The sequence below is a fragment of the Quercus suber genome, unplaced genomic scaffold, assembly GCF_002906115.3.
Source record: "Quercus suber isolate HL8 unplaced genomic scaffold, Cork oak 2.0 scaffold_45, whole genome shotgun sequence".
NCBI lineage: Eukaryota > Viridiplantae > Streptophyta > Magnoliopsida > Fagales > Fagaceae > Quercus > Quercus suber.
This window is the reverse complement of record NW_027069510.1, coordinates 96,759-111,501: the sequence shown is the minus strand read 5'-3', so window position 1 is coordinate 111,501 and position 14,743 is coordinate 96,759. Positions and strand designations below refer to the sequence as shown.

The window sequence follows — 14,743 nt, the reverse complement described above, 5'->3', positions numbered from 1 at the left end:
TGTGTGTCTGTGGTTTGGATAGGGGAGTGGATGGGGTAAGGGGTTGACAATCAGGTATGTTCCCATGTAATGCTGCACTGCAAACACATGCTTCATTTCTCTACAACTCATAAAATTTAATTTTAATAAATATCACTTATTGTTTTTAAGAAACCTCATGCCATGACCTCTTATCTGTGAGTAATACTTTGAATTGTTTGAGCACAAAGGTACAGATCAAATTCTAATGGTACAGCTCGAGCCGATTCTGTGTGGGTGTTTTGTTTAGAATCTATTTTTTTTCTAGTAAAAGAAATATCAGTCATCTCTCGAAGATGCCCTTGACATACACCATGCCTTTTTCACTCAGCTGAAGCTCCTTTCTCATTTGCTCTACTTGCTGGTCATCTCCTTGAACGACGATCTCTGAAAGGGTCCCATCTTCTGCAACCATCAATTTAACCTTGATTTGCTCCTTTCTTGATGCTCGTTTCCAGTAATAAGCTCCTCTGTGGCCGGTCTTAAAGTGTTAGTACATGAAAGTCACAGATTACTCAGATAAAACACAAAGAGTGCCTGCACTTACGCCAATGGACTTAGGATCGTAAGCCAGAACCAATTATTGCCAAAATCAGGAACAGTTATTGTAAGAACAAGGGCCACGCTTGCCATGCTGATGCAGGTGCAGAAAGTTAGCAATGCTGCTTGGCCTCGGCTTGGAACCATCATGCCTTCAAATCTTTAATCAAGAGAAAAACACGTCATATAACTTCACCGAGGGGAAAAAAAATGAAAAGGCAATTTTGTTACTTTGTTATTGTGCTTAATGTTTTCACTTGGGAAAAATTATTGTGCACACCTAAGTATAGTTGTGTGGTGCTCCCTCCTCTTAGTCTCAGCTCTCACGTTAATAGTGGGATTCATAGTTTATACAAAATGAGGGAATACTACTTTGATGTATTTCAAAAGTACTAAATAATTATTCTTTCACCGAGAGATTTCACTCACAATACGTGCCCCAGGATGTAGTAGTTGGGTTACCTTAGTTTAGTTTAGCGCTTTTTTTTTTTTTTTTTCCCTTTCTTTTTTTAGGAAAGTGTAGTTGACGCTTGAACAAATATCAAACAAGCATTTTGGTTAACACTAATCACCTCTTACTTGAGTTAGAGTCAAGCATGCATAGCATTCAAAAGAAGTTGATTAATGTTAAGATCACAAAATTTTTCATAATCTTTTTCATAACTATTGACCTAGCAAGTTGAGGTTAGAATATCATTTACTATCATTGATATCATTTTTACCAGTAATGCCTATTACACACACATACCGTATGCACACTTGTTTTTAATTGAAATCGTGATTTTAAGTCATGATTTCAATTAAAAACCACGTATGTGTGTAATGATGTGGTGGAAGAGTAATTACGGCATTTTTATTAGCACCAACCACTAGTTCACCACGTGTCACCTCAGCAACCGTGGAAAAGATAGTTAAAATTTTTGTGCAGACAATTCAAAGAAGTACTGGGATGAGGATGTTGGTATCTTACGTAATGGTCTCTCCTCTATCAACCACCACAAAATTGTTGCGGGTGAAGAAAGATAGGATTTCTCCTGCGACAAAATTAGGTGCCTTTTTCCCTTCTCCTTCACCTATAAACGTCTTCTGCACAATCTGATATAGCACCCCCCCACCCTCATTCGGATTATTAGCCCGTTCAAAAACAAACAAACATAACCACTGAAACTTTGAAAGAATCAACTTTGACAAAGGCACTAAAATTTAAAGATAATCGTGAAGTTAGAAAGAACCTTGGACTTGACAGAGCGCTTGATGAGGGACCATAGGCCAGGAACTGAGATGACAAAGAGACCCAATGAAGTATAGTAGCTAGCCAAGGAATAACTTGCTGTATCTGCAAGTAATATGAGCGAGGATGGGTTATGGTGGTAGAGGTGTTGAAGCTGCTCCACAAGAGCAGAAGAAGAAGAAGAAAAGACATGTGGGTCCTGGAGAGAGACACGAAGTAGTAGCCTCTTGGGTCTTGCGGGATTCCAAGCAGGTCGGAGCCATGGTTTATGGTGGGTGAAGAAGTCCCTGTTGGAGGAAGGAAGAGAGAGAGAAGTGAGAGGGTGGGGATGTGAGGATAATATCTTAGCTGCCATTGGTCTCTTGGCTCAGAGGAAAAGGATCAATTTCTTTAGCTGAGATAGGTTAACCACAGAGCCTCTCATGGTCAGTCACTTGAATGATCCAGATAAAAGGATCAAGTTCTTTTTATTTATATATATATATATTTTAATGAGAGAATGAATATATTGTAACCCAAATACAAGTTATAAACTTTACTTAAGAGTCTAAAACATCTCAATTTGTTTTAGTAGTAACTTAACTCACATTTCAGCTTGTATCAACATTAGCTTCTGTCGTATCAAAAATAGTTTTTCCTACTTGGATTTAAAGAAACAATTTTTTTTTAATCACTTTTACAATTGTTAAGATGGTCTTTTGTAATTAGTGTTAATAAAAAAAAGTGTTAATATGAGGTTAATTTGAAAGTGATATTACTTTAATCATAATTTGCTAAGTTAATAATTGTGAAAAACTGTGTCTTAGCATCAATGAGAAAAATGAGAAACTACTTATATATATATATATATATAGAAAAGAAAAAATATATAAAAAATCTCTAAGGTTAATTCCTAATGAGAAACTACTTATATATATATATATATATAGAAAAGAAAAAATATATAAAAAATCTCTAAGGTTAATTCCGTTTAGCAAAAAAATAATCCTCCACTGATTATTTTATTTTTATAATTTTTTTTTAGAAGGATTCTATTTTCATAACCTAAAAGTCCATTCCTATCAAAATTGTCACATAGATGATCATGGTGTTAATTAAATAAGAAGAAGAAACAAAAATATATAAATACCCATAAACTTTAAAAGGAAATGCAAAAGTAGTAATTAAGGCGAAGTTTGGTTTTAGCATTACTTAAAACTCTAACCCATGTCTCGTATCATATTCTCTATTTTTCTACTCACTTAACAATGTGTTTTTCTCAAATATTGGCTTTAGTTTTCATTTTAAAAACTCAACTTTAACTAAAAAGGGTGGAGCCCACACATTCGATTAGGCTCTCTCCCTTCCTCTCAACCCATAATGTTAGTTCTACACACTGCCAACATAGAGAACCCAGAACCACTCCATCGCAAAGAAACCCAAGTCAGTTGCCAACTAGAACCTAACACCACTATTGGCATCACATGACTACCCCTCTGCGTATCTATCGTTGTTTTCCTTCCACCACCACTCAAATGACAACAAATCAAACACATCCACCATAGCAAATTCACTTACACAACCACCACCTTTAACACCACACCAAATTACCCCATAAAACCACCAAACTCTAAAAATCAAATTTCAAGCTTATAAAGCACATTTCAATCGGGTCTAAACACAAATCACAATCCAAATTGGAGCTCTAATCTAGTTATTGGGCCTTCGCCATCACCGCTGAAGTCCGATCTTCTTTCTTTTTATGTTGAGAGAGAGAGAGAGAGAGAGAGAGAGAAGAAATCGTGTGGTCTTAAATTTTTGTTAGTAGGTGCTAGATCCCACTTAAGTTTAGTTTTTTACAAAAATGCCACTTAACTTAGTTCTCATCGAGCTAAAAACTTCAAATATTTTCTTTTAGTTTTCACAACTCTAACTCAGTTTTTTTTTTTTTAGTAATTAATTATGGAAATTGAGAACAAAAACTAACCCAAACTAGCATGCATGCTTGAAGTGGAGCCCATGAAATTTGGGAATTGAGTGATGAAAAACGAGAGTCAAGTGATGGAAATAAGCAAACCAAACATAGCCTAAGTCTCTCCATAACACAGCTACTCTCCCCAAAGGGGGTAGTGCCATTTTATCATCATCTATGCACTTTTTTTAGCCTCATTATTTGAGAATGTAATTTTCTCTTATTGTCTCATATCCCTTAATGGGCTGACCCATAATTTTGTTCAATGGGCTTCTGTTTGTTTGGTTTAAGGACACTAATCCATCAACTCTATCCCCCTTTTTGGTCCTTGTTGATGACTTGATGTTGACAACATTCCTTGGTCCCACTTTTATTTTTTTATCTAAGAGACCGTTTGGCTTGGGCGGAAAAGCTGAAACGCGCGTTTGCGTTTCAGCATTTTTTTTTTTTTTCACGAGTTTCAGTCTTTTTTTACTGTTTATGTACTGTTGCGGTTACTGTTCAATGAACAGTAGCCGCAAAGTTTGACCTTTCAACCCAAATTTTACTATTCACAGACCCACAATTTTCACTTTTCAACAATTTTTTCATTAAATATGGGTCCCACGATACTATTCATACATTTAAAAATTATTTAGCTATAGTGTTTTTCAGTTTTCAGTTTCAGTTTTCAGCTGTATCCAAATGGACCCTTAATGTGCATTTAGCATGTTAAAAGTTTGCTGCGTTTTTGTGTTTTGGTTATTTTTGTAGGTCCCTTTTCACTGTTCATGGGGCCTATAGCTGAAAGAAAAACGTAATTTATTTTTGACAAAAACGATGCATTTAGCAACAGTCATTTTTTGAATCTTTACTTTCTCTTTAGCCGTATCATGCAAGATCTCCCTTCTTCTTCCTCATCAATGCCCCAAATTCGTCCTCAAGCTCTTAAATTTTACATCTACCACCACCTATCCAAATTTATGCAAAGCATCTGATACGCAAACTCTTTAGAACAGCCTTTATTTGGACAAAGTGATACAAACTCTCTGGAACAACCTTTATCACTGTCATTTTCTTGGCTGCGAGAGAAAATCAACCACAAAACTGATGCCGCCACTATGAGGGAGAGATGCTGATGTCAGACCCCTATGGGTTGTATTTAAATTTGTGAAGTTTTTTTGATGTGTTGGTGTGTTTTCCCTTTTTGTTGGGTGTGGCCGAATTTTGCATGAACAAAATTTCGATGGAATTATGTGGGTTTGTTTATGGGTTTTGTATTTTTGTGTGACTTATTCGTGGGTTTCTCTGTATTTCATTTAATTTTGTGGTTTTATCTTCCTGTCTTTGAAGTGACTCTAATTGAAATGCAATTAATTGTTTGTTGAAATGCCTTTATGAGCTATCTATGGAAATAAGATACATTTGTTGAAAGGAGGGTCACCTTCTTCAATTTTTAGAACCCTTCTTCAATGTTTTGAAATATCTCTTATAAAATAGAGGGTTATAATAATACCATTTGTTAGGCTTAGAACCAGAAACTTGAGCAAGTTGGACCTCTAAATCATAAAATAAGAAAAAAAACGGTTGACATATATAGCTTGGAAAGAACTTTTACTACATCCTCAAAACTACTGTGCAAAATATGAGGAATGGGAATATTAATAAAAAGAAGGGAGAACTTCTAAAATATTCATTGAACTGGAGATGAGCTTTCTTTCTTTTTCCCCCTAATTAAAGAAGTGAGATCCTGTATTCCAATTTAAGACTTGGATGTGCTGTTTAGAAAGAATAATTATCTAATGATAGTTGCTTGAAAGACCAAACAATTTTTTTTTTTTGAGAAACGAAAGACCAAACAATTGGTAAGCTTGTCCTGAGTTATATCATTTTGCTTGCCAAAAGCATTGAAACAAAAAATTTCACTGCTTATGCAAAATCAATGGCTAAGTTTTATAGAATTATGGTGCTGCTACTCTACATTGGGATTGCCTAGTTTACCCTTTAATGTAACTATTATGTAATTTTAATATTTGCTTCATGTGACTATTTTTTTATATATAAGTAATTGATGAGACTATTTATATACAGGTAATTAATTAGTACAAGACCATTTAAAATATCCTTGAAGATTAATTTTATTGATGGTTGTGGGTGTTGGAACACAAAAGTTGAGTTCCCTGTCAACTTTCAGGTGCAAATTTCTTCTTTTTCTTTCCTTTTTGACTAGGCTTTAGATAAAAACTTAGTTCTTGATTTTGTATGCCTACCTTTTTCTCGCGGGAAAATAAGTGAAGATAGGTGGACAAAGCTCATAAGCTTATCCTAGAAGTACCATGTTTATGTATATTTACTTGCTTCTTCAGTTGTCATGAAATAGATAGACATAAATCTGACTGTCTTACTTTGCTAAACATCAGTTGTGTTGCTAGATCTCATTGTCTCTAACTTCAAATCAACCAAAAATTGAGTTGGGAAACTTTGGGTTTGGCGGAAACAGCTCCTCTACCTCTGCAGAAACAACTACAATCTACATAGTGCTCACTACATCCAAAAACAGTTTCACACATTAGCAGGAATAGCTCCATAGTAGGCAACTCTTTCATTTATAAATTGTTACTCTTGTTTATTGCATGTCTTTATGCACACAATGTTTATTTAAATGAATGTGCAATAATGAAAAGATGCTTGAGTTTGTAATAATGGGCTGTTACTTGGACTTATGTTATTTAAATGATGGTGGTCTAATTAGGAAGGGTTAATGAAACATGGCTTGGAAGGTGTTAGAGTTTTATACCAGTAATTTTTTTAGCATATAAACTATACAAAAAGATGCTTATGAGTATATAATTTCTTTGTAGCCAAAATGGTTAAGGGGAAATCGAAGGATGTTGAACGAAAAGATGAGCGATCAAAGTGGAAAGATCCAATAGAACTAAAAGCCTTTTGTGATTTGTGCGTGTTGAGGTCTAAAAATTCATAACACCAATGCCCAAAAATAGCACAATGGGCCAACTCCATAGAAAGTAATATTAATGTGGTTGAGCTCACCATAAGGGAAAAGGATAGCAAGCCTAAAAGATTTGAAGCTCAAAACCCATGAAGGGACAGGCCTTAGGGCTCATGAAACAAAGGGAGGAGAGAAAAAAACCCAGCCTATCTAGAATCAGAAAATCAAAGGGAGTCCAGTGAAAGAACTAGGCCGGGATATCCAAAGGTTGTCAGGGGCTCAGGATCCTCGGAATGTGCACCACAGCTAGGAGGAGATTGAGACAGTTCAAAAAGAGTACCTATAAACACAAGAAACGAATGACAGATGCGTTCTTCTCAATTGCCCTATGATGCAAAAAGGAACTAGAAGACTTGGAAAGTAACAATTCATGAACAAAGGGGTTGGTACCTCGGGCAACCTAGAAAGAAGAATTATAAAGAGAAGTAGTCAGGAAAACCTTCAATCTAGCAGGAATGAATTCGACTCACCTGGGAAAAATAATAAAAGGAAGGACAACCGAAAAGCTAAGTCTGAAAAGGTAAGGTTTAAAAGCCTCGAGGGAAGAGAGACTGGAGGTCAACCTTTTAAGGACATCCCAGAATGGAAAGTCAGCAAGAAGCTTTTAGGGAAACAGCACTAAAAGAAGAAAACTAGGATAAACAAGGAAATGACTAGTCATCAGAATGGTTGGCACAACGTGAGGTCTAGTACCCAGGGGAGCAAAGAAGGGGAATCAATAATACCTCGGAACCATAGAATGAGACTATAAAAGGAAGAAGCAGTCAACATTGGAGGGGCATTCGGCAAGAGTGAATCAGAATAGAATCATTGAGAAAACTCTGTCAAAAAACTCAAAGAAAATAGTAAAAGAAAGAGGAATATAGCCCAGTATCCCGAAACAGCCACTATAGAACATACTTTGATTCAAAGGGATTCAAATCTTGCAAGACTTAAAGGCTTGGATAGCCATCTAAGTCTGTAATTTTTGAGTTTATTTGGACCTTGTAACACGTCTTAATGAGCACGTTGTAAATTACAACTAATGAAAGTAATGAAATATCTCACAATGTCTTAAGGATCCATAACAATTATTTTGTCTCTCTCTTTATTACATTATCCGTTTAACTGTTTCTTGTTGTTCAATACATATATTCTTGTTTGCTACTGTGTACGTATTGTAGGATTCTTGCTCTATGCATCACTTGGTTTATAAATAGCCCATTTAGTTGCAGTGAACCAAGCTCAGTCCCTTTAAACTACAACTCAAAGGCCTAGGGTTCTTGCTTTAGCTTGGGCCTGGACACTGTCCAAAAAAGGACCCTCACAGTGTGCTACTTAAGTCCTAGCAAGTAATAAAAGCGAAGGATGTTTGAAAAAGGAAGGTTATGATGAAGTGATAAAGTAGTTAAGTGAAATGAACAAAGTAGTGACTCACCTGTCAGTTAAAAACAAATGGGATCATCTGAGAAGCCAATGGAAGGTATGGAAGCGGCTTTTTGAGCATGAGACTGGGTTGGGTTATGATCCTGACACTTGGAAGATTGATGCGAGTGATGGATGGTAGGAAAGAAAGCTTAAGGTTAGTTTACTTTTGAGAATGTTGACAACCTCAATTTTCTACAACTAAGAAATAGTACCATAACTATTATTTGTAAACATGTAGGAATGTCCCGAAGCAAAACCGTTTCGTAAAAAAGGTTTGCTGAATACTACTTCCATGGAAATCATGTTTGAAGGCATGGTTGCAACGGGAAAAAATGCATGGACCCCAAGTGGTCAAATACCAAAGGAAAGCTCTGAAGGTTCTAGGGACTCCTCTAATAGTAAAGAATTTGTTGATCCCTAATGTCAGTCCCCTGTGGATGTTGACCCAATGGATGTTGAATGGTCATTATTGTTAAGAGCAGGACCAAAAATGAATAAGGAAAAAGGCTTGACAAGAAATGTTCAACTTTTCAAAGGAATTCACAAGAAGCATGGTAAAAAGCGTTCAGTTGCGCAAGAATTGTCCGACTCTTTGAAGAGCATGACAGATGTAATCATTTAAAGTAAAAGTGTAAGTAGTCCTGCACCATTTACTTTCGCAGCAGTTACTGAGGTTCAAGTAGTTATGGACATGGTTTTGAGTCTTCCTAGGGTGCAATCAAGTGATCGCCTCCATGTGTTCAGCGCATTCTTTTTCATGGAAAATGAAAATGCGATGCACATGTTTGCAGCAAATAGGCATGATAAGTCGTTCTAGTTAACGTGGCTACAGAAATAGTATGAAAAATGGTCTAATCTTTGGTGAAGGAAAGGGGATTGTATTGAAGGGGTTGATTGGAATGGTGTTGTAGGGTTTGTTTCTTTATGTTGCTATTGCTTCTTTTTTTTTTTTTTGGTAGAAACTATGCTTAACATTGGGTACTCTTTTTGGTGGGTGTAGAACTATTGGGTACTCTTTTTATTCTAGTAGTAATAGTTGTGGTGTTAAGTATGTACCAGTAGTTGTAGCTGTGACTTAACATTGAATTTTCCCTAGATATGTGTACTTGAAAGATATGTGTTAAGTATGTACTTTTTTTTTCTATTCTTTTTTTGATCCTTTGGGTTTTACATTAATTTCCAGTTTTTGAATGGATATTGGCAAACCATTCATTCAGCCATTGAAAATGGTGGATATAACTTTGCAAAGATTATGTGCCAGATTTGCCTACCCCTATACTTGTTTATTTGTAGGTATCAAATATGTGTGGGGGATTGGAATTTGTGACAAACTAACAAGTGCTCTTTTTTTCTTGGTGATTTAGGGGCATTGTTTACTATTATAATTGACAGCAAGTTGAATAGGATGGACTACTACCTCCTATGGCTGGATGATAGTGCTTAAAATTACATTTTTGTTTACCATGAATTTTTATATCTTCAATATATTCACTCAAGCTTTATTAAGGAACCATTTTATGCTAAATGAGTTACCACATATATGCAGGGAAATGAGTTTTGAAATAAGTGATGAGCTTGTATATGCATCATATTTAGCTGGGTATGCAATTGTCATAGCTTATATGGAGATGTATATGAACAAAGTATTGATGCATACAAATGTTCAAATAGAGTATGAATAGGTACAATATATTTTACATGGGAATGAGGGGAAATGTTGCAATGTATTTAGAGTATCACATCATGTTTTGGGAGAATTGTGTAATACATTGCGCACTCAATATGAATATAAGGGTAGTAAAGGAGTTCGCTTGGAAGAGTCTGTGGCAATTACATTGGTGGTACTTGGTAATGGCATGTGTAATAGAATGCTTTGGGATAGATTTCAGTGTTCGGGTGAGACAATAAGTCGACATGTGAAAATGGTAGTTACATTGTTAGGCAATGTTATGACACTAGACATTATCAAGCCTATTGATCTTACATTTCCTAATGTGCCACAACATATTCTCAATTCAGATAGATATTGACCACATTTTTCAAGGTACTTTGTTATTTTGGTATATTGATTTAATTTTATTCAATTTATCTTTATGATGAAATCACGTTGCAAATTTCACATGGTATTTTTATGGCAATGATTAGGATTGCATTGGTGCGATTGATGGGGTTCATGTTCTTGTGGTCTTACTAGTTGATAAGCAACATATATACAGAGGACAGAAAGGGAAGCCAACAATCAATTGCATGTGTGCTTGTAATTTTGACATGAAATTCACATTCGCATGTGTTGAATGGGAAGGGTTAGCACATGACACAATAATATTTTTAAGGTGCCTCAATAATGAGAATGAAAACTTCCTAAAACCTCCACCTAGTATGTATTGTTGCATTTTAATTACTATATTAAAGTATGTGTTATGTAGTGAAAATGCTAATGTAATAAACATTCTCATTTGTAGAAAAATATTATCTTGTTGATTCAGGGTACCTTATGAAGAAAGGGTTCCTTGCACCGTTTAAGGGAGAGAGGTACCACCTCCTCGATTTTCAGCAAGGTTGAACACCACAAAATCCAAAGGAAAAATTTAATTATCTCCATTCATCACTTTGTTTTGTCATAGATCAAACTTTGGAGTTTGGAAGAATAGATGGAGAATTTTGAGAAATATTCCATCCTATGATATAAGCATTCACGTATGCATTATTGTTGTTACAATGGTTCTTCATAATTTTATTAGAGCACATGACGACAATGACCTTGGACAAGGGCTTTTTAGAGGGGGCACATGTCAAAGTAGCGAGGAAGGTTATTACGATGAAATGACACATGTGATTTCTTCTTTAGATGAACCTGAGATGAAAATGGTTTGGAACAATATCACAACATTGATATGTGGGATGCCTCCATCCTAGGACTTTCTTTATTACTAATGTTTTAATTACCATTCATATTGTGGTATTTTTTTTGTCAAAATCTAAAAACTTGTGGTTATAATTACCATTAACATTATGGTTTTTTTTTTTGGTAACCATAATTGATGGCTTTGATAAAATATGTATTTTAATTATGATACACAAACTTGATAGTAAATTAATATCTAAGACAAAAAAAAAAAGTTATTATTATTGTTGTTGTTGTTAAATATTTGGCTTTCATATTTGGAAGTCACTTTGCATATTCAAACATTAAAATAAGGTTCAATTTACACCCAAAAAAAAAAAAAAATCTACACTACTTTCAACACTTTCAGTTTTAGCTACAGTATTTTAGCACTTTCAGCCAAAAAACAATCAGCTAGCTTTTAGATTATTTTGTTACATACTTTTAGTAATAATTTTTCAGTTTCAGCAAAATAAGTGAATTACAATCAGACCCTAAATATGTTACTCTTATTTACCAAAAATATAATAAATAAATAAGAGGCAAAATTGTTGCATCTAAAAGCATACTAATGTTCCAAATCTATCAAACCAAAAAAAAAAAAAAAAAAGTTTCCAAATTCAGGTAGAACTGTACCATGATTACCAGAGAGTTTTCATATTATTTTATTATAAAGATTTTAAAACTTTATTTGGATAAAAAACAAAAATCATGTTTTTGTTTTTGGGGGTTATTTTATTCCGGAAAGTACCGTATCTTCACCAATCCAGAAAAAAGTGAAGGGAAATTTAACAAATCTCTACCAACTTTATTGTTAAATATATTTAATGGAAAAAAACTATAATTGAGCAGAATATAACCTATACTATATGGTTGTTTTTTTTTTTTTTTTTTTTGATGGATATACTATATGGTTGTTGGAACATAAGGCATATATATATTACAAAACATGAAGACAAAAAAAGGCACATCTAAAAAAAGAAAAAAGGAAAAACCAAACGAAGAAGAAAAGGATATAACGTTTACTTGAGCACCAAAAAGTCCACGCGATCCAAAGAAAGACTTCTCTACCTCTAAACATTATCGGAATTGGCAATGTCGAATGACGAAATAACAACAACTCTAATCTAATGGCTCGTTAGTCGCTATCAAAATTTCAGTAGCCAGCCGAGCCGAAACAAATAGACAATACTTTGTTACTACTATTACTGTCATTTGGTACTTTTTACTTTGTTGCTATTTTTGCTTTCTGGGATTTGATTTCAGAGTGAGCTGTGTTGTTATCTATTTTTAGGTACGAGTATTATTCCTATTTCTTCAGAATTTAATTATACTTCCCTTTCATCGTGGCTCAAAGTTCAAAAACCAGCTGCGGATGCAGAAATATATAAGAAAAACAAATAGTTATTTTATTAAAATATATTTGATTAATAAAAAAATATAATGTGAATATGAATTATAATTAATTTTTTCGTGTTTGATTTCATTTTATTTTTCGAGCATAGTACTAGGATTAGTATAATCATTGTTATTATTAAGCTACTTCATAATTTAAGTTTTGTTATGAATATATATATTTTAAACAAGTAAAAAAAAAATCAATAAATAGTCATTAATAATGAAGTTAAAAGATTAATCTAAATATAAATATTGAACAAATTATTTAAATACTTAAAAGTTAAATAAAAATAAATTAAACTTAGAAGCCTTAAGAATATGATCATATGATTGAAAATTTTAGAATGTTTTGTGTATGCCTTGATTTTGTTAAAGATGTTGTATGGTTTTTTTTTTATTTTTTTATTAATAACTTTAAAATATCAATAATTTTTTTTCTATCTTATTCTCATTTTCAACTATCCAATTGTGAATATATTTCAAAAGACCTAAAAAGTGGTATATAGCATTGTGAAATTTTTTTAACTATAAATTTAGGCACATTGGTTAAGGAGATATTTTGATAATATACATTTAACTTTTTTTCCTTGATTCCATTAGGAGAGTTAAAAGTTATTTCCAATAAAGAAGTTTTGAATTTGGAATATTAATAAATACAAATTGGAGTATAATTTTCTTAACAAAATTATGAACTTTCTTTAGAACCATGGAGGAGGGCCGGGGGGGGGGGGTTTGCCTCCTTCTTTGTCCCTAGCTTAATTTCAAGTGCCATTCAATATATATAGAGAGATTATTTCAATATTTTAAAATATTGGTCTTTTGCTTAATCTTTTTGATATGCTCTCACATCCCTCTCTCTCTCTCTCTCTCTCTCTCTCTCTCTCTCTCTCTCTCTCTATATATATATATATATGATAAAAGGGACCAAAAAATCAAGAAACTAATATGATATTTTGATTTTGATAAGCTAATATGATATTTTGTTACTTAAATTTAACAATTGATGTCACATTATAAACTGGGCTAGGAAATAATTCATGAGATGATGACATGAACTTTAGATTAGGGTTTAGCTTAAGGGCTCCAGAGTATTTTTTATTCCCCTTTTCACGATAATTTTAGGGTTATAACTTTTAACATTGCTCATTTTTAAAAATTATTTTGTTATTGTCACCAATTACCTTTTTTTTTTCTTTTTCTTTTTTCATGAAGTAATTTTTTGTTGTTGTGGTGGTTGCTTTATTGCCTATTAATTCACACGAGAAATCAACCATCAGGTTGAGCAAGATGGGTGCATAATATTTTTTTCATCTTGTGAATTAGTCTCTAAACTTAAATCGAATGATTTAGGCTAGTGTCTTTTCCACAGTAATATTTTATTTCTATAGTTTGTAACCAAGAGTCAAAGTCTTTCAATTTATTCACTTAGATTGTTTCTAGAAAAGAATTGTCATATCATTATTCATTTTCTTTATTTATTGAAATGATGTATTTATTTTTTAGTAAAATTTATTTTAATCGGGCTTATGGATTTTATCCAGCAAAGAATCATGTGATGAGTCCATTTGTGATTCTCTTAATCTAAAGGATAAAATATTATAGTTAAACTAAAATGTAGTGATCAAATTGACTATAATCCCAAAATGTATGAACCAAAATAATATTTTACAAATTAAATAAATAAGCTTAAACTTTTATTACTATTTTTTTTTTGTTGATGAGTTTATTAATCCTACTTGAGTATATTCCCCACTCCTAGAAAAAAAGGCTAAAAATGCAAAATTACACCTTCTAATTTTGACTGAAACTCATTTTAGTCTTCTAATTTTACTATTGTTCAATTATTGTATATTCTAAATTTCAAATATTTTTAATTAAAGTCTTTTGTCCAATTCTATAAAAAAATTTGCCATTAAGTAAGTTATTATTAAGTAATAAAAAAGTTTCATTTGAAAAAAAAAACTCAAGTAAAAGATTTATAAAATATTTCTTTTAGCGTGAGATATTTTTATAATGATTTTTTAAAATAAAATTAAATAAAAGATCTGGATTGAATAAAATAAATTTCAATTAAAGAAAACGATTTCAGTCAAGGTCAACTCAAAAGAAATAAACAACTATAAACTTTTAGTAATATATGAGTACATCCCTACTTGGCTACTCCCCTATATATATAAAAAAAATAAAAATTTAAAAGCAATCTTGTTGAGTGACATCACAGCCACACAGACATACCGATGCCAACCAGACACAACAACACAACAAAAAACAAAGAGCAGAAAAGACCCACAGACCACACTCCTAACTCCACAGGGTTCGAGCTTT

The 14,743-nt window shown here is 33.1% G+C and overlaps 1 protein-coding gene across 1 annotated transcript; it reads right to left on the bottom strand.

Annotated features, from left to right (window-relative positions):
* Positions 1-95: 95 nt before the first annotated feature.
* Positions 96-2,258, bottom strand: LOC112020965 (protein COFACTOR ASSEMBLY OF COMPLEX C SUBUNIT B CCB1, chloroplastic). The gene is made up of 4 exons (XM_024053539.2): positions 1,791-2,258; positions 1,529-1,653; positions 566-718; positions 96-488 (listed from the first exon to the last, which is right to left on the bottom strand). The coding sequence occupies exons 1-4, from the start codon at positions 2,142-2,144 to the stop codon at positions 302-304; spliced, it is 819 nt and encodes a 272-aa protein (XP_023909307.1). The 5' UTR covers positions 2,145-2,258; the 3' UTR covers positions 96-301.
* Between the last annotated feature and the right edge of the window lie 12,485 nt (positions 2,259-14,743).

Bases quoted from the DNA above. Each gene is read 5' to 3' on its own strand.
- LOC112020965 (XM_024053539.2), bottom strand. From the start codon at position 2,144: ATGGCAGCTAAGATATTATCCTCACATCCCCACCCTCTCACTTCTCTC. The intron at 719-1,528 runs GTAAGATACCAA...TCTTGATTAAAG, and splicing joins GATAGAGGAGAGACCATTAC to ATTTGAAGGCATGATGGTTC. The intron at 489-565 runs GTAAGTGCAGGC...GACCGGCCACAG, and splicing joins ACGATCCTAAGTCCATTGGC to AGGAGCTTATTACTGGAAAC.